This window comes from Cheilinus undulatus, linkage group 3 (assembly GCF_018320785.1).
Source record: "Cheilinus undulatus linkage group 3, ASM1832078v1, whole genome shotgun sequence".
Classification (NCBI taxonomy): Eukaryota; Metazoa; Chordata; class Actinopteri; order Labriformes; family Labridae; genus Cheilinus; species Cheilinus undulatus.
The window spans coordinates 20,194,666-20,220,189 of record NC_054867.1 but is presented as its reverse complement, the minus strand read 5'-3'; the positions used below and the strand labels follow the sequence as shown (position 1 = coordinate 20,220,189).

At 39.9% G+C, this 25,524-nt stretch overlaps 1 protein-coding gene across 1 annotated transcript; it reads right to left on the bottom strand.

Annotated features, from left to right (window-relative positions):
* Window positions 1-23,771: 23,771 nt before the first annotated feature.
* On the bottom strand, window positions 23,772-25,154 carry drd5a (dopamine receptor D5a). Its single transcript, XM_041783680.1, has one exon. It carries the CDS (start codon window positions 25,152-25,154, stop codon window positions 23,772-23,774), a length of 1,383 nt encoding a protein of 460 aa, XP_041639614.1.
* Between the last annotated feature and the right edge of the window lie 370 nt (window positions 25,155-25,524).

The window sequence follows — 25,524 nt, the reverse complement described above, 5'->3', positions numbered from 1 at the left end:
GCACGCCCGAGCTTACACACACACACACACACCCAGGTGTCCCGTAATCAGATGGCAGCTGCTGTCTGAGCTGCTGCTTTCAATGAAACTCAAAACTCTGGATTTCTCTGTTCAAAAAAAATTTTTTTTTTGAAATGAAATACAGGGAAAATAGCATGAACAGTCATTTTGATCGATTAGATCCAACTGACTTTTTTTCCTCCATGTTTCTGAGTTGGAGGTCCGACTTTAAGCAGTGTCACAGCGCACGTGTTTACCGGAAAAGAAGGGCAGTGTGAAAGTAGCTAGGACAGATCTTAAGATCATTGAATAGATTTTTTTTAACATTTGCTTTAAATATCAATAAATGTATATAAATATACAGGGCTCCTGCGCCCACAGCCTTCCATTGACTACAACTATAAGCTGCACGTGCGTATTCAATCCTCTTCAGTACAAGAGATAGGAGCTCTGTGGGCGCAACATGACAGCGCCCCTTAAGGGATTACCACCTACCACTCGCTGTTATTTGAGACACACAGAGAAAGTCATACGCCATCAAAGTACATCTCTGGCTTTCTGCCATAAACTGTACCTGCATTCATTGTCTATCTCATGGAGAGATGCTAGGAAGAGCTTTGACCTGACCGGCCAGATATCAGGATGAATCAACAAGGCTTTCACAGAGGAAGAGGATAAACTGAGCCAAATCAATAATCAATAAATCAATAATCATAATCAAATCAATAAATCATAGTTTTGTGTGTTTAAACATTTTTGCTACATTCAGGTCTGGCATTTTTATTTTTTACTCAACCAGTCACTATTGAAGCCATGACTACTTGCACCTTATGTCTTTTGTAAATGTCCATATTTAGGATAAATATTCAGTTAGCAGTTTGACATAATATTGTCATGTATTGAGTTGATTTGTGATAATGTGTGATAAGTTTGAAATTTAAGTTGACTGTGATAAGAGTTAGTTACTTGTGGCTGCTGATGACCCTTATTATAGCCATATTATACCATATATTAAATAACATATTATATATAACTTTATATTATTATATATACTTCTTGTTTACCAAACAAACAAATGCAGATGTAAAAAAGTCATATTGATATGACTTAATTAATATGACTTAACTCACCTTACATACATAACATATCAAATTGGGATTTTGTTGTAGCCCCCCCTGAAGGAAAATGCACCAGCCGCCACTGGGAAATATGTGGTCCTGCATTCATCTTTTTCCTGAGATCACCCAGTCTTCAAGGAGTTGTTGACATTGCATGTCGTTTCTCACCCTTCAAGACTACAAACAGCTCAGCTGTAACAGAGTATGATATTAATCCATGAGGAAGTATCACCTTGTATGCCTGTGGATCAAAGCTTGAGAGTAATTATCTGTTCACTGCGGGGGTCAGGGCAGACAGGATACGATGTAATTGTCTTCCCTGCATCTATTATCTGCATGTTTATTTGTGGAAGTACAGGATAAAACGACGAAAAATGACGTCATCAGCAGTGGCCTAGTGGGAGTGGAGAGCAATTAGCAACTATGGTGGAAATATCTCAGATTATAATTGGTCGCATGCAGACAGCATTCGACGCAATGTAATCAGCGTTTTGATTAGAACGCCAATGCACACAATCTGCACACAAATGGGGATGAAGAGCATGGCAGCAGAGCGTCTGGCATGATGTCTGCCCTGTGGCTCCTCTGTACGTCTCTGGAGGATGAGCCTTGATGCGTTTTTTTTGTTTTTCTGGGTTGTTTGGGATTGTTTTGGAGCAGCTGTGCAGCTGAGGTCCAGCACACAAACAGCTGCCTCAGTTTAGTTGTGAGAGAGTAAAGACATAAAAAGCAACACCTGCTCACCTCACAGAGTCCTTCATGGAACCAGGAAATGTTTCTGAAGCTTTCACAGATGTGTTGCACACATTTGCCAGGATGTTTGTTATCAGCGCTGTACCACAGGGTTGGAAGCTTGACAATCCAATTGTAGCATGTTGTAGTGAATAAGCTGTCAGTGCCCTGTGATGCATACACTACATTCATCTGTGTTTGATAGAAGCTAAGCCAACCTGCCTTGATCAGCAGTGATAATTCAGGTCGACAAAAACCACTGTTCTCTTTATTGTAAACCACCGACCTCAATATGTGTATCTATAATAGAAGTATGGAGGGAAATTTGACCCCCACAGGAGGGGATGGGATAGCTTTTCCTTACTGTGGACTGATAGGGGACCTGGTGGATTTTTAGAGCCAACTTTCATTTCAGATTGTGATCAGAGTCTTTTCCATTTCAGGCAAACGGTGTATGTGTAGCTAAGAATCAATACTGGGTGGAACTGATGCAGTATAAAAGATTAATGAAGGTTATTTAGATGCTCCATATGTCCTAGATGGTGAAAAAACAAAAAAACAAAACACAACAAACAGTGGTGTAAATAGGACTCCTGCGATACATAATGGACAGAAGTTACAACTCAGTTTGGGTAAGGTTAAGACTACAGTTAACATGAAAATTAAAATGAATATGAAATTACAAACTGCAATTCCAAAAAAGTTGGGACACTCTGTAAAACATAAAGGAACACAATAACCACTCTAATGCAGCAAGAAAACAAGATGCTTGATGCTCAATATACACATACTGATTTTGATGCCTGCGTCACATTCCAAAAAAGTTGGGACGGGGGCATGTTTCCTAGCTGTGTGCAGCACCTTTTCTTCTAACAGGACTGAAGAAAAAATTGCTGAAGTATTGAAAGTGGCATTTTTTACAACTTTTGCGTGATGTACATCTTAAGTCACTTAACAGTGAGGGATTTCCGTTCATGTATTTTGTGCTTCTTAATGGACTATGCTGTATATTTCCAATGGTAGACAGGTGTGGACTGCATGCAGGCCAGCTTTGTATCTGCACTCTTGTACTGAGAAGCCATGATGTTGTACCTCATGCAGAATGTGCCTTGGCATTGTCTTCCTGAAATACATCCCTGAAAGAGTTGTCATCTGGATGGCATCATGTGGTGCTCCAAAACCTCTATTTTCCTCTGAGTATCAATAGTGCCCTCACAGGCGTGTAAGTTACCCATGCAATTGACACTAAAACACCCTAAATGATCACAGATACTGGTTTTAGAACTTTGCCTTGATAACGATCTGGATGGTCCTTTTCCTCTTTAGCCAAGGGGATGCAACAGAGGTGTCATTCAATCATTGGCTGGTTCGTAATGTTTCCGTTAGATTTAAGGAAGTCTTTGCAGGTCGAATCTGCCATCAAATCTGTGTCTGTGAATAGAGCTTGGAAGTTGTAGAACAGTTCGCCTTGGCAGTGTAATCCACTGACTGAGTGCACCACTTGTAGCATCCACCATTTTTCAGGCTGTTAGATCAAGTCAGCAAGTGGAGAACAAAGGATGATGGGTGCACATGGGCTGATGGTAACTGTAGTTCCCACTTCCCTTCACTCTGCCCCACTAAAAAAATCACACTTTTTGCCATGAAGGCCTATCATTTGAAACGTCACATGTCAGCAACAATATTGACATCTGTCACCCTGATACCGTAAAATGAACAACACTGTTGCATCTCTAGCAGGTGGGCAAATCTCTGAATTCCTTGAAATCACACTTTAAGAAGAATTGCTCATAAACCAGTGGGCTATTTGGCAAAGCAGTCTTTCACAAAGGGGAGTACTTCACGCTACCAGTTAACCGCCTTACCCATGGAATGTTCCAGGTGTTTTTTGAGAATTCCATAACTTTCCCAGTCTTTTCTTGCCCCTATCTCAACTTTTTTTGGAATATGTTGCAGGTATTGAATTCAGAATCCGTGTATATATATATATATATAAAAATCACTTTGAACATTAAATATTTTGTCTTCTTGCTGTATTCAAATGAATAGACCAAAAAGATGTTAATTACGTTATTGTGTTTTTATTCACATTTCAACATCCAAACTATTTTGGAATTGGGGCTTGTATGAAGAAGATGTCACATGAGAAGGCTGAATGTCAGGTGTGGCTCAAGCTTTTTTAAGCCTGCAAAAACCCAGTTGATAGCCATTAATAGCCAGGTCAGAATTCTTCACTCAGTAAAAATGTTGACCGTCCTTAATAGTGTCCTCCTGTCCTTCATTTCTGCAGCTCCTTCTCAGTGGAAAACACATATCTGCTCTCAACAGACTCTAAATGGCATAATAAGCTGCAAGATGCACTGTTGTTGTGGGATGAAAATATTGACAAAAGCTGAATAATTTGGCAGAGGCAGAGGTCGGCTTGTTAGGAGCTCCACTGGGATTTGATTTTCACTTAATATATCCAAGGTCAAATATCTGTGACCAGCAGAGAGAAGATCATAGTTCCCCCTAAAGCTGCGGCATAATTAATGTTTACTTTCAGTTTCTTTTATCTATGATGATCACATATCGCACAACCTTGGTTTTTAATGCGTGGAACAACAAAGGTGACAGCCTTTGAGGCCTGTAAGCTTTCCATGAAATTAAGTGTGGAATAGCTTTAATTTCTGAACTATTACAAGTGTCATGTTTTAATAGAGATGAGAATTCATCATTCAGTGGTCTTCTGCTGCTTACCCTGAATGACAAGACCAGTAATTACTCGTGTGTAGACTCCATCGACAGCAAACAGCTTCACTTTAATCTCCAGGTTTTTTTCTTTCCCATGCTGAATCCGAGAGCTTACACATCAATTCTCAGGTACTTTCATTTCATGTATTTGAAGCCTGAATCATAAAGAGTGTTTTGATGTACGCAAAGAAACAAGAAACGTATTGATGCAATGTGATGGACTTCGTGTGTACAACTTCAAATAGAAGTTTCAAACTCAATTTAATTGTCAGGTCCAGTTCATCAAGGTGCTTGATGGGGTTGAGGTCAGAGCTTTCATCAAACTCATCAAACCATGTCTTCATAGTCCTTGCCTTGTGCACTGGAGGACAGTCGTGTTGGAATAGAAAAGGGTCTTCCACAAACTGCTGCCGCAAAGTTGGAAGCATAGCATTGTCCAAAATGTCTTGGTATGCTGAAGCATTAAGACTGACCATCACTGGATATAAGGGGCTGAGTGCAAACAGCCCCATACCATGAGCTCCCCTCCACCAAACTTTACAGCTGGAACAATGCAGTCAGGCATCCACTGAACCCAGACTTACATGATTTGTCACTTCATAGAACACGCTTTCACTGCTCCACAGTCCAGTGTTGGTGTGCTTTACACCACTCCATTTAGTGCTTGGCATTTTACCTGCTGATGTGAGTCTTGCATGCAGCCTCTTGGCCATGGAAACCCATTCCACGAAGCTCCCACCACAGTTTTATGTGCTAACATTAATACCAGTGGAAGTTCAGAAATCTTCAGCAATGGAATCAGCAGAGCTTGGAGACCTTTACACATCATGTGCCTTAGCAGTTGTTCACCCCACTCTGTGATTTTACATGGTCTTTCGCTTTGTGGCTGAGTTGCTGTTGTTCCTAAATGCTTCCACTTTCTAATAATAAAACTTACAGCTGACTGTGGAATATCCAGCACAGAGGAAATTTCCTGAACTGTCTTATTGCAAAGGTGGCATCCATCGCATGCTTGAAGTCCCTGAGCTCTGCAGAATGACTCATTTTGTATCATAGATTTTTGAATCATAGCTAGATGCTTGATTTTATACACCTGTGACAACGTGTGTGATTGAAACACCTTGATTCAATAGTTAACAGGTGTGGCCAAATACTTTTATCCAGATAGTGAAGCTAAACCTACAACATACAACCTACAACATTGACATATTAGCTCACAATTGAACATGTGTGGCATTGAAAAACATCTCTTGAAACCCCTTTGATGCCACAGGGTAAACACAGATAATAACCATATAAAATATTGCACCTCTCTTTACCTTGTAGCATTAACCCCAAAGCACTGCCTAACAGAGTGGCTGTAGTTATGTTGAATTGAAATTATGATTAAAATGTTGACTTTTGTGGTAACAGACATTGTTGTGCAGAAGACATTCAACTCTGATCACAGTTTAGGACAGAGATCTCTGCAGATTTCCTCTTGTGACTCACAAAGTAGAGCTGAAACATTTACAAGAAGGCCGCTGCAGCCGGAAAAGATATTTCTAAAGTACATCTTATTTTGTCAAAGGAAGATAAGCTGACACTAAGTCTTTTGAATTCTAACTACTTTGTGAACCAAAACTTTTTATTGGAGTCTAAAGTTTTGTAATCAGCATGGATTTCTTTTGAAGTCATTTCTTTCCTCAGCTCTCAGCTCAGACTCTAAAGGAGGCTAAAACATGATAAAGCTTTGTCTACTGTTTTGGATGGAATCAGGAAAAAACTGCTCTGTTGATCTCTTAGGTTGAAGTGTAGGGTTTACAGGGTTTATGCTGCCTGTGTGATGCTGTAATGAGTGCTATAACATACAAAGAGGTTTTCTGTCACCCTCATTTTAGCCAAGGGTGATGATTCATTTCCCTTTTCATAAAATACACACACTCTGCTTCACAAACTGGCAGGAGGAAGAGGTGCACCAACATGACAGCAATTATAGATAGATTGTTTCATAACTTACTATACAGCAATTTATGTACAATCTCATTTTAGAGGGATTTATCTAAATGATAGATAACTAACCCATTTGAAAAGAAATAATGAAATAAGAGAGGAATTTATTCAATAATTGCATCAAGCTCACAGTGGCACCTCTTGCTGTTGTGCAACAATATGACCCAGTCATATGAACTCTAACTTCCTCCAGCAGAACAATCCATTACCACCGTCTGATAGACGAAATCAAAGATGCTGAGTCACTGAATGAAACATCCCCTGCTGATCAATTTACAACCACAAGTGTTATAGTTCCAGCTCTTTGGACATACTGGTAGCCAGACTGCATCATTGTCCTCTAGAAGAGCCATCATTGGTCAGCAGGGAGAATTTTATACCTCATACAGTAAATGTTTTCATTGTTCCCATAAAACGATATCATTCTCGCCTCATTTCCCCTCTGTAACATTCAGTTTGTGTGGGATATTAACTCAGTGATGCTTTGACGATAGCATTTACTGAAAACGTATGAAGACGTGGACAGACAATTTCCAGTCCTGACTTTCTTCATCATTGCCTCAATGATTACTTCATATCTGAAATAGACAACAGAAGAATACTGAGATAACTGGTAGAATTGTTTTTTATGTCTGTGATTGAATCAGACACAGATTGGTCTAGCCCTTGTATACAGGGTTGCCAGCTTCTTCAGGGCAGAAATATGTTTGTTACACCACATGGAAATGCTACCCAGTCAGGCTGAAATTTGGCTCGACATCAAAACCAGTCAAGTGAACCAAAACTGAGTTAGAATAAGGCTCAACAGTGCGGCCCGGGAAAGAGTATCCAAGTTTGACCTGCCACAATCTTCCTGCTATATGTGCTCCTGTAGAAGATACAAGTTTTTAAGATAAAACAGATAAAAATACTACAATACCCACAATACTTGGGGATTGTTGGGGTCTTTAGTTACCATGGAAATGTCTACCAAGTCTACAACAAAGGCTATCCACGGTTGATGACAACAACACATGCTGCTGTAGTATGAGGAAATAAACTGAGATGCAATAAAGATCAGAGTAGAAAAGAGGCACATATATAGTTTGAAAGACTGGAAAGCTATCATTAACAACTAATAAAATGAATTGTAAGAGATAGGGGGAGATGTAGTCCTTCCTCTTCGTAAAGAAATAACCCAGTCTTGTACATTTGCCTTTTTCTCCATTTTCAAATGTTGTTTTTGAGTCGAATCAAATGCTCAATGGTCAAAAGTATTAGGGTAGCTGGTCAGCTTGGTCGGTGCATAAAAAACATCCTAAAAACTCATTTTAAGAAATTTCTATTGGGATTTGAATTGCATTTTTCTTCTGGAACCAGGGCTGCTGTAAAAAGTGGCCAGGCACTGTCGAGCTCTTTTGGCCTGAGATCACAGTGTATGCCCAGATTGAAGCTATAAAATGAAGAATTTCCGCATTGCAATGTCTAAAATTATTTTGAAAATTATTCCTCCTAGGTTATGCCTCTCTCCAATCATAACTGCTTTGGGTTGAAATATTTTTTTCATCAGTTTGGTACTTTTTTTACCATCAGTTATTATACTAACAAAAATGTTATAATTTGGGGAATTTGGCACCATAAAAGCATTAAACATCAAAAATTCTCAACTGCTAAAAAAATTCTCCTTCTGCTACCAATGTCAACATGGAAATCAAGCTAAAATTGAATTAAACTTTTGTTTAGAGTTAAGGAAACAGTTAAGGTAAGGATTTGTACACGAAAAGTTAGATACCTGACCTGCAAAACCTGATAAAAATTGCTTATAAAGGTGAATAAACAGTCTGTTTACATGAAAAAAACCTGTACTTAATGAGAACATTCTGGCACAGCCAACATAGCTAAGGCTAAAGCTAACGAAGCTTTTTTAGCTTCATGGTTACGTAGCTAACTTCGTAAAAGTTAAAGAAGCGACATGTGCTAATATTGGTATGCAATTTTAAGCTTTGTAAACTAAATTACCTATCTAGCTAACATTGCTACGTTAGCATCAACTAAATTTGCTAAAGCTAATGTTGCTAAAGCTAAAACTATCATAGCTACATTGACTTACAGAGTAACATTAACTACATAGTAGCCACTTGAGCTTCATCTAAAGCTAATGAAGCTAAAGCCACTGTTCGCATAACTACTTCTAAAATAGGTCTATTCATAATTTAATCCCAGACCTCTGACCTTTTTTCGTGTTTTATTTATGAAATTTTGCTTAGTCTGTAAGGTTTAAAACATGGCCAGAATTTTGTTGATGCATGAAGTTGAATTAAAAGAAAAATTTGAGAAACACAAATTGCTTGACTTCTGTCCTGGCAGAGTTGGGGTCTCACAATAGTGGTCTGCAAGAGGGGGTGTCTGAGAGTCTGCAGCTAGACCCCTAGAAATATTTTGACAAACTCTTCAACAAAGTATCTTTATTAATGCACATTTGCAACATTTTTCATATATTTTCTTGTCATTTCATTATTTTGATGTTTATGCAACAAAAAGTGCTTAGTGCATTGTGCTCCAAACTGTATTTAATCTTTTAAAGTAAAGCTTGGTCACATCATTTCATTGTGATGTATCAGTTCAACTGAACATTTTCCGCATATCTTGATATCACTGATAAGTGTCCGAATTTTGTCACAATGATCATGATGTGAAATTTTCATACTGCTATTTCACTACAAGCAATCTACACTGTTTTCTCGCTTTAATTTTGAATCACAGTTATCACTGACGATGCATTTCTTCATATTTATTAGCTCATTTTTACTATTATCATGCATAGAGAGGAGGAGGAGTCTGTTTATGACCCTGAAGAGCCAGCTAGATGAATCAGCACTTACTGTGTCTGCTGTAATGTTAACTGTCAGTATTAATCGTGTTGATCTAGTTAAGCATCCCATTGTTTTTGTTCAACATCCCAATATCCATTGAGTGCCTCTTGTCCAATCAGAAACCAGAAAAAGAGCTGTTGTGTAATATTCTGTTATGCGTCTATGCTGTCTTTCTTGCATTGCATTTATTGTTATGTTTTTATTCCTACTTCATGACAGCTCTACATTATTTATAGATAATAACAAAAATAAATCTAGCAGATTTAAGGGGATTTTATGAAGTAACAAAGCCTCTAAACATTGCAAAGCATCCTGTGAGAGCAGAGCAGAGCACAGGACTCTACTCTGCTTGTTAGACTGTAGAGTTGATCAGTGGCCGTTTGGGGAAAGAGACACCAGCGTTTCTCTTCATTCATGCTCACAGAAGGTAACTTAAAACCAGCGACTGTGTCAAAGAGAGGAAGTGGATAAGACAGCAGTGAGAGGTGAAATGAGGATTGTAAAAGATCAAAACTTATGATAAAGAAACTGCACTGTTTTTAAATAAGCCACGCAATAATGGCTTGTTGAACTGACACACGTCATTGATTTAATGATGCAGGTCTGAAGACTGAGCCTAATGTAGTATCTTTTCTCATCATAATGAAACACATCATCCATGAAATGTAGCCATAGTTGAAGGATTCACAGAGTTGAGTAAAATAGGAGGATGAAGGTGCGTGACCAGCTGTGTGACACTGATATTGGCAAGGTTATTCTCAGGTCAGTCATTGACTATCTGATAAAACAAGTCGGCTTGATTTACTATAATCAAGCGGTTCATTAGGCCAGCACACATGTAGCTAGCATTAGCGCACAGATGTGTCACTCAGAAATCACCCTTCCCTTCTGAAAGGTGAAGGAAACAGGAGGTTAAACTGCCTCTCTGCTCTTCCTCCTACAGCTGAAATCGTTTGAAGATAAGAACAGACGAAAGCCTGGGTAGTGAGACGAGCAAATAATGTGACTGACAGAGGGGAGAGACAGCCCAGAGAGATTCACTGCAAATCTCTAGTGAAGAGCACAGTGCGTCTGGGCTGTACATTTGTGTTGTATGTGCATGTACATGTGCACATTTATGTGCATGTACATGTGTGCAGGAAGGATAGGAATGATTTTGATGAATGTGTTTTGACGGATGGTCTAACCCCCCTAAGCCTGCCTTCACTTCCTCTACAGCCCCCCTCCCCGTCACGACAGAATATCGAGGTCAGACCACCTTTCATATAAGCTCCACATTCAAGGACACACCAGAGAAGGCAGGGAAATGTGTCATCTTTAGGGAATGTTGCAGCTTTTTGGTTTGTTTTTTACTCAGTGTCAATGACTGCCAACTACCAGTGTGTGGGGACGTCTTTAAAACATTAGAAACATAAAAGGAAGTTTGGGACATTAGCAGACGACCTTGTTCTTCATCAGGACTGATTTTTCTTCAAAGGCATTCACGAAGTGTTCCAACCCCCCAAGTTTGCTCTAAAAAAGCACCTGGGTCACCTGTGAATTCAAATGTATTCACAGTTTGACGAGATGTCGCCAAGGTTTCCGCCCTTCGCTGTAGGTTTGACAGACACAACCCTAATCACCACCTCATCCCATCCTCTCCTCCCCTGTCATCTCCACACAGAAACTTTGATTAGCAGCAGGATGAAGCAGAGGTGGAAGGTGAACAACACTTAAGCAGTGGCTAAGCATCTCACTTATCAGACATCACCCAACTGCCACTACCCAGAATGCCCTTGACAGGCGAGAAGTCTTTCTTATGATGAGGGGAAAATAGCATTTTGTCTTTATTTCATTGATCTGGGTACCAGATCATTGTCAACTAGAAAAGCACTCACAGAGCGCAGACCTCCGCCATTAGCCCTATTTCCCAATAGTGAAGAATCCTTTAAAAACATTCCTGGATCCAGACGGTGATCCAGATCACTCCCAAAATGTAATTCACTGATTACTCCCTCCCCAATGGGGTGGAGACATGGTGAGGCAAAGCACTGGCTTCACTTCATGTAGAAGTCATGGCAGAGGGTGAATATTCCTCTATTCCTCCCAGCATTATGAGTATTCTCGCTACAATTCGCTGTCTTTCCCTCTGTTACGCCCCGACTCATCTCCTCGACCGGGTGTGCATCTTTCAAAATCTATAAACTCCAAAACTTTGGATAAGTTACTCATGTCCGCCATCTCCTGGTGTAAAGTGGTAACAGCGCAGCCCTATCTTCCAATAGTGAGGAATCCTTTAAAAAAAATCCTGGATCCAGACGGTGATCCAGATCAGTCCCAAAATCTAATCAGTCCTTCCTTAAGCCATTTCTGACATTTCCTGAAAATTTCCTGAAAATCCGTCCATGACTTTTTGAGTTATGTTGCTAACAAACTAACAAACAAACTAACTAACAAACAAATGAACAAACAAACCCACCCGATCACATAACCTCCTTGGGGGAGGTAATAAATGTACTTTTTTGATCTCAGCAGTATGCAAGAGCTGGCATGCAAGTACATATCGTCCTCTATGTCATAAAACAAAGTAAAAAGATTTCTCCTGGGTTACTTCCCATGGGTTAGGTACCAAGGTCCCCAATTAGTAACTGAACCAAACAGATGGACAGGCCAGACTGTCATGAGGCAAATCCATCTTGAAAAGCTCCAGTCCATAATGTGTGTGGAGAACCAAAAAACAGTTCTGACCAATCAGCGTAAATGAGGAGAGTGAGACGGCAGCTATGGGCGGGTTCTGTGAGCCGTCAGCAATGCCTCCTGTGTAGCCGTTAGCTCAGATGTAAGTATAGTATAGCGAACATTTTATGATAACAGGGACATGTTTTTTACAAGAGTAAAAGCCACACTGAAAGTGCTTCTGTCAACCTGTTTTGGCATGAGTCTGCAACCGTTACAAGTGGGGTTGATTTGTACTGTAAGCTGGTGTATATAATGGCAACCACCATGGTAGCGAGTAGCTTGGATGTAACTGTAGAAAAGCAGGAATTTAATTAGACTGCAACCACATTTCTTTATTAAAAAGAGCAACAAACCACACCTGGGAAGTCTCAGGGTATAGTCCTTGGTCAGTGCTCCATTTGGGCCAACCCAGTCAAAAAATCTAGACATGTCCATAAAGGTTTCCCTCCTGTCTTCTGCTGAATTATCTGCTGATATCGGCCAGGACAGCCTATGAGACACAAGGGTATACCTTCCCTGATACAATGCACTGGATTGACTGTCACATCAGCACACATAAACAGTGACCTAACCCTAACCACTGCCATCCATCTACTAGATCCAATCCCTCATCCCACCACGACCTTCAGTCCAAAAAGCATCTGAATGATGGAAAAATACCAGTAAAATATGGCATTACAGACATGGTGCTTCTGAGGGTGTGGGACAAGATTTAATGGTTCAACAACTCCCTTAATGGTTTTCAAAAGAGCAGATAACGTACCAACCAAATATTTTCGTTGTATATCAAAATTAAAAAATCTATATCAAGGTCATATTAATCAAACTAAAGGTATTCACTAAACCTATTGGCCACACTGTTTTATAACAACTCTATTTATTGTAATAGGTGAAGCTTTTATAATAAAAATGTACTGTATATTGGTAAAAAATATTCAGTACGTCCATCTAATTCTTGGTGCCAGATGCTCTGACAGTGAGATGTGTTTTTCTTGCAGGAGGTAGCTGCTGTGGTTCATTCAAGCACAATGATGAAGATAGAAAGGGGACCTCTCAAGCAAAAGGCTCAACATCCCAAGAGGCTAACCACTGAGGAACACAAGGTTCAACAAATATCCCACCAGTGAACCCAAACAGAGCATGAGCTGCTCTGCCTAAGGCTAAGCTTCCAGAAAAATCTGCCAGACACGGTATGAAAACCATAGAGGTTCTCAGTTCAGGTAATTTTAGTAAGCAAGAAGTGTTCACTATGGCAGCTACTAAAAATGTAGTCATTGGATTAAATTGATCATTAGTTTTAGTCTCATTTTAGTCATTTTTAACTTTTAGAGCTATAGTTTAGATTTACTTGACAAAAACTCAAAAACAATTTAGTTTAGTTTTAATTACTAAAACGTTCTAACATTTTTGGTTATTATTTTTAGGCACAATATTTGATTTTCTTTGAAATAATTTGATCAACCAGTTCTTAAAATCAATATACATGTGAAACAATAATTTCAGTGCTCTATCAATTATTTAAGTGGATTAAAATTTACTGTTCAAAATTATGACAAACTTATACACACAGTGGAGAAATATCATGGATTTTGAATGCCCCACAATTCCCAACTAACATAACCTTGCAAATCAGATGGATACGCCCGTTTCCGTGCTTCTTAATGGCAAATCCATCTTGCTCCCATCTGAACCGTTTGGGCCCGGTTAGAAAGTGACAGGACCAATCAGCGTCGAGGGGCAGTACTTTTGGGTGCAGCAGAGGTGATGTAAGGAAGCAGCGACAAGAGGCTGGTGACATTAGCGTGGATGCTGCCAAAGCTTCAGTTTTATCAGAACTTGAAGACATTTCTTCATCAAAAGAAGAACAAAGAACAGCACTGAGTTGTTTTCTTTTTAAAAACGACAAAAGTCATATACTGACATGTCTACAGTCTCCATGGTTCGAGTTCTGGAGTTTATGGAGTTTACTCCCTCTATAGGGGTGCAGGCGCAGCTGGTGAGTGGTTACGTCACGTGTTTTGTTGCTCTGATTGGCCCATAAAGATGTGACAGACAGAACGTTCATCCAATCACCATCTGAGTTTTTTTTTTTCAAAGGCTCTGCCCTTTCCCAGTCACTGTGTATGAGTGGTTTCCCAGATGGATGTGTGAAACACATCCATCTGACGTGCCAGGTTAATTATACCAAACATCAATGATTAAATCAAAATCTTTCCATGCTGCCATTTTCTTGCATATTTTTCAGTAGTTTTAAACTTCACAGATGACATGTTTTGCATGACATCTGTGGCATTGCATGAAAATTCACTGTCTCAATTAGCCATGTGCTACCTAGTCTTTATAGGCATTAGGTCAGGGGTCGGCAACTAAGTTTGCCCTCGGGCCAAATTTTTTTCTGACCAACTCAATGGCGGGCCAAAATTACATCTTCAACAGGCAAAACCTGTCTTTCCTACAAAAAATACTTCTTTTTCTCATCTATACTATTATATCTTGTACAAAAACGTAATTTAATAAAGTTATTTATTCAAAATCAATGAATTTGCTCATTAATGAATGAGCCTCATGCTAATAAATTTGCTCACAATGTCAAAAAAGATATCATGAATGAAGCTTTCATAAGCATGTTGTGGATGTTTCTGTGTACTTCTCTGATATTTTTGAACATTTTTTGCTATAATTTGCATAGTATTTGTTTAAAATCCACCCTATTTATACAGCGGACAACTCCATAATCAGTGGGTGAGGTGGGACTTAGCAAAGAAACTAAATATTGCTCAATATAACCCAAAAAATATGTATATCAAGCTAAATAATAGTTTTGGAGACCAACAAATGGGAAAAATGTTTGCTTACCAAATCCACTCAAACATCTTCAGAGTAAACAACTGAACCATTTGGACTTAACACAGGATACTAGAGCCCAATTGAAAGGATCAACACTGATCTCAGCTACCAGCTGAGAGGAGGATCAGGAGAGTAGGGCGGGACTTTCTTCCAAGCGGGAAGGGCTAACTGAACCTGGGGGCGGGGCTAACTCCTCACATGACATCATGAGGGGAAACTCTGAGAATGGCTTGTTTCAGCACACATTTTCTGAAAGGTGGAGAAAGAGAGGGGGAGGGAATGGATTTTTCCATTTTTCTTGAGGGGATTGTGGACAGGCCAGGGGCACAATTTTTTTGTTAGAAAAGCCTGAAAAAGTGATTTTTGCATATGTCCCCTTTAATTCTTAAGTTACTTCTGTGTCCTCGAAAAAAAGTGAAATATTCAGGCATTTTTAAGTAAGAAAAGCTCATAAAGAAACAACAGTAGGCTGGAATTAAAAAAGCCTCCATCTAGAGCCTGGATGAGTGGTGTCACACAACACTCAGACGAGAGCTAGCTACCGTGGCTAACGTAAAAGCTCTGCTTCATAGAACAGGCTATAGGGTTTCCAACTGTTCCTTAAAATAAAGAATCATTCCTCATCTGGAGGCTAAAATGCATGTTCCTTACTGAATTGATAAGGAACACATTCTCATTATGACCCAGAGAGGCATCAAGTTTCCATGACGTGTTCTCACTGACCAATAAAAAAACACTTTTCATGTTGTTCCCCCATGGTTGCAAAGATACTGCAGAGACATCACGTTATTTTGAAAAACATGGCTGACAGGGAGACCACACCAGCAGTACCCAGGAAGAGAAGGCTGCAAAAATACCATAATGATGGGAAAAAAGGCAATAAATGGCTGGAAAATGTGAGTGAGAACGTCCATAAGGCAAACTTCATTATCTGTATTAAGGCTGCTGTTATCCAGCTGATAACCATGCATGCATGTAAAAAAGTGTGTCAATTGTGTTCAATGTATGTAGAAATTTTCTGATAATTGTGTAGAAATCCATACAGAACTGTGAAGAACTAACTTTCCTCCATTTAAATTCTTCTTAACAGTTGTACCCCCCTTCCTGAACAGATATTCATGATCATGTGACTGCAAAAAAAACCTAAAGGGCCTCTAAATTTCAAACACACCTGGGGATGCAGAAACCTGATGTACACCATGAAACCATACTGTTAAAAGTTTGAGTCTACTGAGGATCCGTGCTGCAGCACGTCTTCTCCTGCTATCTGTCTCTCTGCCAGTCTTTTCTGCTCCCCCCTCACACATACACAGACACACACAAACAAAGCAGTCGCTCAGAAGTACGAAGGTCAGAGCTGCATATGCATGAGTGCAAAGTCACTGCTGAGTGCGGTAAAAAAAAAACAAAGTTAAACTGAAGGTGAAACTCTCCACTGTGTACCCTTTTATGAAAAGTCATAAACTCTAATGTGACCTTCAGGAAAATAGAAGAGCACTCCATACTGCTCGGCATGACAGCATTTTATTAGACAAATGATGACACACTTCACACTTCAAAGGACATCAGTATACATTCAGATCAGGTCATCTGTACAGTACAAAGATAGAGAGAGGTGTGGGCCAGGTGATGGATGACATCCACCTGTGTTGGCCCAGTGGCCTACAGGTGGGACTGACTTTCTATAGCTACACTTATTCTAGGTGACACATGTTAGCCTTAGTGTGTTTATTGATTCCCCCTGGAAATCTTTGGTCATTCCAGAGTGGCCTGGTAATTTTTTTAACACTTTGCAATAAGGGAGACAAATTGTGTGGTAGTTTTATGAGGAGAACTGGAGAAATAATCATTAACCACCAATTATTTAACCATAAATTCTTTTTAGATTTTCTTACATTTATACATTTTATTGACTCCGTGATGATGAAACATTTCAAATTTTTTCTGGACTTTTTCTCTCATTGCCTTTATATAACAACATGGTTTTCCCTTGATTAACTAATAACTTATTTTTTTAGATAATGACTTTTTGTGTCTTCTTATAGATTGATTTATCTCAGTATCTCAAGACAACAGAACTGTTTATCTGATGATAAAGGAATACATTTCTGTTGTTAAAGCAAGCAAAACACCAGACCAGACAGGCCAGACCACAACATGGATTACTGCCATTATTCACAATAATGAAGTAAGTTAAGCTTATTTCTAAGTTTGTTTAGTATTTGTTGCAACCATGGGAATATGAGATAAGAAAGTTGTGGCCCTGGGGCAATAATCTGAGAGGGAGTAACAGTAATGAAAAGAGTAATTAAAATATAGAGATGCACATCTGTTTGGGATTTTTGTACTCTTCACTGAAAAGGGAACAAATGAGAAATAGTAGGAGTAACACATGCTGATAAATAAGCACCCTGAACTCCAAATCAACCACTGAGCAATACTAAGCATGTGATACTCATTTTGAAACATAAATCACTGTTTTTCTGCACCTCCTGTAGTGAAACATGGCAGGTAGTAGTTATTAAGTAGTCCTGTGGGACTTTTAAAGTGCTGATCAGTGGTGGGAGTGGTGACTGAGTCTTGCATCCTTGCTGCAGCGATACTTGTCTGCGAATTATTTGAGCTTGACACACATTTTTAAATGCAATGACAATAGTGCCAAGTCTAAGGTGTTTATACAAGCCTGAAGTCTTTATCTGATACGTTTCTGAGTCAAAACTAAGTACTTTTAAATTCTTCCATGACCTGACTGCCTTCTGCAGATCTGTTGACACTGACTTGCTTATTACCTCCGCCAAGGAGGTTATGTGATCGGCAGGGTTTGTTAGTTAGTTAGTTAGTTTGTTATTTTTTTTAGCAACATAACTCAATAAGTTATGGACGGATTTTCATGAAATTTTCGGGAAATGTCAGAAATGGCATAAAGAAGAACTGATTAGATTTTGGGAGTGATCCGGATCACCGTCTGGATCCAGGAATTTTTTAAAGCATTCTTTACTATTGGGAGATAGGGCTAATAGCGGAGGTCTGCGCTCTCCTAGTGCTTTTCTAGTTTGACTCTTTGTTTGCTTAGTTTTATTAGTAACTTGGTGGGTGGTAAACTCAATTGTATTTCTAGGATGCACAATGTTGTCTGATGCTGAATCTGAATTTTGACATCCTAAAAAGCCTCTTGTGTCACTTCTAACCTCTTACATTAAAGAGATGATGGATATCTAAGGCTGTGTCTTCAACCACAAACTGCATACTGCTTCTACCAGTGGTGGAGAGTAACTAGTTACATTTACTCATGTCACTGTGATTGAGTAGGTTCTTGGGGTACTTGTACTTTTTTGAAACCAGTACTTTTACTTCAACTACAGTAAGTTTTAACCAGAGTTGCTGTACTTTACTTGAGCACAATACTCTCAGCACACGGCCAGAGAATGATTCCATGGGTTTCCCATCATGCTGTTAGGCAGAGTGTTTAGCTGTGCTTGGTTTTTTGATGTGAGACAAATTTCACATATAGTATTTTTTCATCAGTATGCACTGCCTTGCTATGGGGTAGACTCTCTGCTTTGCTGGAAGAGATCCACTTTGGCACATAATTTCAAGAGTTAATGCAGCTCTGTTGTATTGTAATGTGTAAATCACTTGAAAAAAATATAGTGTAACTATATGTAGTGTGGACCTGTAGTCACTTCTAAAGCGTTAAATTTAAATTTATATGAGTTACATCAAAACTGTTGATTTTGCTTTGTATTTAACTTTATTATAGAAATTGTGAATTTACCTGAACATCCTGGATGGAGATGGACTCTTGTTGTTCTTGCCAATAAGAAAAAATCATATTTATTGGGCAACTCCTCAGTAGCTACTCAGCACTCAGTACTTAAAAAAACCTTTATATTGAATATTCTTTACTTTTACCTGAGTAGATTTAAAGGTCAATACTTCTTTTTAACTTAGTACGTCTGAACTAGAGTCACTGTACTTTTCTTGAGTACAATAGTCATGTCCTTTTTCACCTCTGACTACTACTGCTTAACTTTCAGTATAAACTGCATACCACATACTAAGCTGATGATAAGTATGTCTATATATTTAAGTGTTTACAGTCCACAGTTTGCAGGATAAACTTGCAACAAGCTAGCGTAAATATCATTCAATAAATAGAATTTAACAATATCATTAATAATCAGTTCAGCTACATGTACTCCTGTGCATATGTTTTGGGCATGTAGGGTACTAAGGTTTTTTCTGGGTGGCCCAAAGTGCCACAACCCAGGGCTAGAGAAGTGGGAGGGTGGCCAGATCCAAGCTTAATACATCCACACGTGTGTCACTTGGCAGCCAAGGTCAAGCTTGACTGCATCTCTTTTGTCCAGGCCTTATCACCCCTCAGAATATGCTTGAAGACTGCCTGCACAACCAGGGGCTCATGCCAACCCCACTACCTGCCTGGACAGTACCCCAGGCTTTGCTTACTCACCACCTCCACCCCTTACTCCACCCAAAAGGTGTGGACTTTATTCAACTGATTATTTTCCTATGCCCCTTGTTATATGCAAGGACATCCAGAGCAGTGTTCATTTTGACAGCTATTCTTAATTTCAGTCTTATTCTTTAAATTAAATGCTATTTAGTTTTAGTCACATTTGAATCATTTCAACCCTTTAGTCTACTTTTAGTCCTCACTGTTTAGTCTTCAGTTCAAGTCCAAACATTGATTCTCTTGCCTCAATCTGGTACCAAACCATCTTATTGGGCTCTATGCAACCTGCAGAAGGACCCCTGCTTCCTACAGCTGAGTGGCAGAAGAGCCACAGATACAGATATACCCACAGCAGAGAAACATTATTGGTTTTGAGTTTCCCTCTAAAACTGAATTACATTTTAGTGTCCTTTTAGTCATGAAAAAAATGTAACATACTTTTTTTGTCAGAGTTGTAGTTATCAGAGATAGTCTCAGTCTAGTCTTTCTCTTGGATTAAGGTAGATGAGTATATTTCATCAGAGCTTTTGTGAATGAAATTAACACCAGAGCACAAACAGGGAACAGGGTTTAGTCAATCCTCCATCCTGCCCGATGGTTCCCTCAGGCGGCTCACTCACCACACCTACACCTTACTTCAGCCTCAGTTATCGGCCCAAACATGCCTAGTACTGTACTTATCTGAGTGCTATTTTAAAAATACTTGAAGATATTACTGTACAGTTACTTTTATGTTTACACCACTTGTTGGATGAGGAGGTCCAACAAGTGATTGTCTGGTGTAGAGTTTAGAAGACCCTCATGGTTTTGTACCACACTTTGTAAAGGTGGATTGCTATTTGGCTACAGTTAGTGTGAAAGCTTACTATAGAAGATCATTTCAATAGCTATTCCTAGATAAATGCGCAGGCAGTGGATGTTGGTCTTCATCATGATTACATTAATCTAAATGTGATGTTTTCGCACAAATTTCCAGATTTCTGTTTTTCTTGATGTTATCAGAAAAAGACTAGACTTCAGTTAGACAGATGACAGTTCTGTCGTGTTTTTTTTTTATGTTTGCTCTTTCAGATTTCTAATAGAAGGTGTTTCAGACCTGGAAAGGTGGGTCATACAGATTGAGCATTATAATCACTTGTAGCAAAATATTTTAATACATTTTCTTCATAATTTACTACTGTGCTTGCAAATGCATCATTTTGAGGTTTGAATTTAAAGGTACAGTGTGTAAAATTGGGAATATTATCAACTTCTAACAGTGGAATTTAAAAAAAAAAACATGTTTGGTCACTGTTATTTGGTTCCTTCTTTGATACTGTAGAAACATGCATGATGCAAAAATCCAAGATGGCGGAGTCTGTGGAGAGGACCCTTCCTAAGCATGAATAAAAGACTCATTCCAAGTTGATAAAAAAGTAAGCAATCTTATACATCCAGGTGTTAAAAACAATAATTTAGATAAATTCTACTTGCCTAAATATTACACACTGCACCTTTAAAATGAGATATACATTCCAATGTCACAAATTCATTTTTGTTGTGATTTTAAATCAAACAAGTCATGGCAATACGTTCATGTTATGACAGACACCTCTCTAACCCTTCAGTATGATGGACAAATTCAGTTTTAGGTTTACCATACGGTGTACAGAACATTTTGAAAATACTGATATTTTTTGTTGTAACTGATTACGTAAAAGTTTTCAATTAGTGGAAATATTATTTTGAGGATAAATCAAGTTAAAATACATAATTTACATGTTTCTCTTCCACTTTCCCCTTATATCTTTCAGTTATTTTAATTTTGAATAATCATGCCATCCATTGTAAGCTAATTTGATTGATAACAAGTAACAAAGACTGGAAGGTGCACTTTGACCCAGAAAGTGGTCTTCCACAGTGTTGAGTAAATCCTGCCAGTTATGTTGAAGTTGGTCCCCACAGGCAGGATTTCTCTAAGCGTGTTTTCAAACCTGAAACAGAAGGAGCGAGACCTCCTCTGTTGGTCAGTCTGTGTGGCTGTTTGGTCCAGACCATGGTCCAGGGGAGATTTCACACCATTCATTTTTGGTCCAGACTGAAACTGAAAAAAAGTCTGAAAGTCCGGACCAAACCATGTAAGTGTGAAAGAAGGCGAAGTGAGTGGACAACTTTACTCATGGTGCAAAAGTGTCAAAACTATGCAAATTAAGGAATGATTGTAAAATATTTTGAGTACAATGACAAAAAAAGACTTATAATGATCAAGTACGGTTTACTTAAAGGGATATTTCTGTATTTTTTTTAAGTTGGGATGTTTGAGCTATCTAGCAGTGGTAGTGGCATTAGCGCCCCGTGATTTCAGTGAGCATTGCTCTTAGAAGGACTTGCTGGTTGTGTCCACCAGGAAGTAAGGCTATACAGTGTAACAGATGGGTACAGTTTCACTGCAGAAAACTTTTGAAGCATTTTATTTTTTACCCAGAGAGCATCTGTGTTTTGTCACTATTTTGCAGTGCAGACTTTGGCTACTGGTTACGTGCTCTATTTTAGCATTGCAAAATAGTCACTAAATACAGAGGCTTTCTGGGTCTAAAACAAAATGCTTATTCATTTTTGGATCATGCATGCGTTCGAGCAAATATTGTTTTGTGTGCCCATCTGTTATGCTGTAAAGCTTTCTTGTGGGTACAACCAGCAAGTTCTTCTTAAAGGAGCAATGCACACTGAAACCACTGGAGGCTAATGCCACTAGTACTGCTACATACCTCATACAACTCAGCTTCAAAAAAAAAAGTGAAATATCCCTTGCAAACTAAAAATGTGTTTTTTTAACTCAGAAAAATAGTGCTAGAATAGCCATTTTGGATTTTCAAATTAACACAACCCATTTTTCAACAGTCTTTTGTTGTTCAGTCTTACAGTGTGAGAGAAACTAACCCAAATGTTTTAGTAACCTTAGACAACTCAAATACAACTACTCTTAGTGTAAAAAGAAATCATTCATGCTTTCCATGATGAATGAGTGGTTGCTAGTTGTATGTGTGGTCCTTTAAGTGTTAATTAGAAATAACCTGCAATGAAAGGAATCAATACAATTGATTGACAGATATCCAGGGGGAAAGGATCAATACCTATTGATTCATTAAAATAGGAACTCTTGGTCTGCTCTCTAGGAACCCATAAATACCTACTGTGTCATCCTCCTCTGGGAATTATCAGGGAGGGACTTGTAGTAATAAAGTTGATCTTGATTTCTGTTCTCTTTTCTCATTAAATCAATATTTAATCATAAAGTAATCAATGGCCATTCTGTCATATTGATTAGAACTTATTTATTAACTGTTCATCATCACTTAGTTCCTCATTTGTTTCCTGGTAAGTACTTAAACTTTTAGGTCAGTTATTGAATGTGTAACTGGTTGTTATTGCCTCTCCGTTGATAGTTCAGTATAAGCTGACAAAGCAGAACCATTCAGTAGTTTTGGCCTCAATGAGAAATGAAACAAAGTGAAAGAAGTTACAATTCAGACAGTTAAAGTGATTCTGTGTATTTTGGACAAAATACTTTTATCTGGAACAGAGATTCCAGTGTAAACAAGCTCATTTTAATGCATTCAAAGCAGTGGACTTAGTGTCTTTTACAGCGTGATATGCCCCCTAAAAAGGCTCCTGCCATCTGAGCCAGATCAAACTGCATAATAGACAATGAGGAGCAGAGCATGTGTGCTGGGGGGAGTCACAGGTGTGAGTGCAGTGGGCGAGGACGTTAATACTGCATTTTGGCATCAGTTAACTTAAAGTCTATACAACACATTCCTTTCCATGTGTCAAGACTCTTGGAATAAGCTGTAAGGCGCTGGAATGACTGCATTTTGCTATCTTGGTAAGGCTGCCCTCAGTGTTCATACTCAATGGAAAGGGGGCACTGGATGCACGTGAGGTTTTGAAGCAGCAAAAAGTTTTTGAGTCTTTACAATTATCACCCCTCAGAGTGGATTCACATGAGACAAGGACGAGCCTTCGAGTAAACAATAGCTTCAATTACACTGAAACTTTGAACAAATGAACACAGACTTCACTTGTCAAATAACACCTACACGTCACTTTGTTTCACAACAAGACGACAACATCACGTGTCATTGATGACGCAAAGCGGCAGCAGGAAAGGCCTGGCGGCGTCAGAACCCTGCTGAAGTGTCCATGGACTAGTCACTATCCAGTAGACCCTGACCCAGGTGGGTTTCATGGGGAAAGGATTATTACTGAGCAGAACAAATGGTATCAATACATCCAATTACGCGCGTGGAGACAAAGCTGAAGTCAGTGTAATCCATTGGGTGTGAACGGTGACGTCCTGTCAAGGCTGATGTCTGCCTCACAGTCCTCCAAGTCACAGATGGAGTCGGTTGCGTTTTCAATGTTGTGAGAGAACTGAGAAATTCTGTCAAAGGTCTCCTCGTGCTCAATACATTCAACCACGTTGGGGATCATGTTGACGTAGGCGTTCGCGATTTCCTTGTGGATGAGGGTGTCTTGGTTATATGAGACCAGCTCGTTGCTGATGTTTACAGTCTCCACTGGGGTGTTGGAGCAGAAATTACGACACCCTAAGAGGCTCGCGAAGGCCTTCCTGAACTCAGCGTTGAAGGCGTAAATGATGGGGTTCAGGGAGGAGTTGGTCCAGCCAAACCACACGAATACGTCAAAGGTGGTCTCGCTGACGCACGGCAGACCCGCGTCCCGCTCTGTGGGTGATCTTTCACAGAACGGAACCATACAATTCAGGACAAAGAAGGGTAACCAGCAACACACAAAGACACCCATAATAATCGACAGAGTTTTGAACACTTTGGTTTCCCTTTTGATCGACGTTTTCAAGGTGTTGTGGTGTTGGCACTCTATTCTGTTAGTCCTGCAACTTTGCGCGTGCTCTGCTGCTCTCTCCAGAGAGGCTATTCGTCTGATTTGTATTTGTGCAATACGGTAGATTCTGGTATAAGTCACAATCATAATTGCCACGGGGATATAGAAACTTATCAAAGAGGAGGATATGGCGTACTCTCTGCTCAGGCTGGAGTCACAGTTTTCCTCCACCTGCCGAGGCGTGGAAGAGTTGTGCGCCCCAGCCATGTCGTCACCGCTGGCTTTGTGCCAGTTCAGCTGGACCGGTATGAATGAAATGAGCACAGACAGCGTCCAAGTGATGCTTATCATAACAAATGCTACACGCTGGGTCATCTTCCTCTCGTAGCGGAAAGGGCTGGAAATAGCCCAGTACCTATCCACGCTGATGATGCAGAGGTTGAGGATGGAGGCGGTGGAGCACATAATATCAAAAGCAACCCAGACGTTACAGAAAGTGCCAAACGGCCAGTACCCCGCCACCTCTGCCACAGCTTTCCAGGGCATCACAAGGACGGCCACAAATAAATCAGACAGAGCCAAAGAGACGATGAAAATATTGGTGACTTTGGTCCGCAGGTGCCGAAAGCGCAGCACAGCAGCGCATACAAGTATGTTCCCTAGCAGGGTCCATAGGATGAGCAGGCACAGCAGGCAGCCCGTCACAGTGCGCGACACCATGTCCTTCCTCCAGTCGTCTGTCTCCTCCGTTCCGGTGCTGTTCCACATAATCTCTCCGAGGGGTGCCGGCGCAGAGTCAACCCCCTGCACCGAAGAGAGGTACTTTGCTGGGTTCTCCATTTGGCTTTTCAAGTAAAATTGCAGTACATTGCTCCATGCGCGGGGACGGGCGCAGTTATCAGCCCCTTACCGTGTTGCCCACATTGTCCTGCTCCGCTGACAGCCTGATCCAGAGTGCAAAGCAAACGGAGAGACACAAGTGAGCGCGGTAAAACTGAGCCAAGCGACGTGCCAGGTGCGCTGGAGGGCTGAAGCGCAGCGAGCTGCGGTGAGTGCATGTTGCAGCCTTGCCGGTCCGGTCGTTTGACCTTACTACCTCTGACAGCGGTATCCTGCGCGCTGTGGGTGAGGGGAGAGTCCCTGCAGCCCTAACACACTCTAACCCTGCCAGGGCTGTGCGCAGACAACATCCCGCCTCCTTTCAGCGTGG

Coding starts and splice junctions, on each gene's coding strand:
- drd5a (XM_041783680.1), bottom strand. CDS start 25,154: ATGGAGAACCCAGCAAAGTACCTCTCTTCGGTGCAGGGGGTTGACTCT.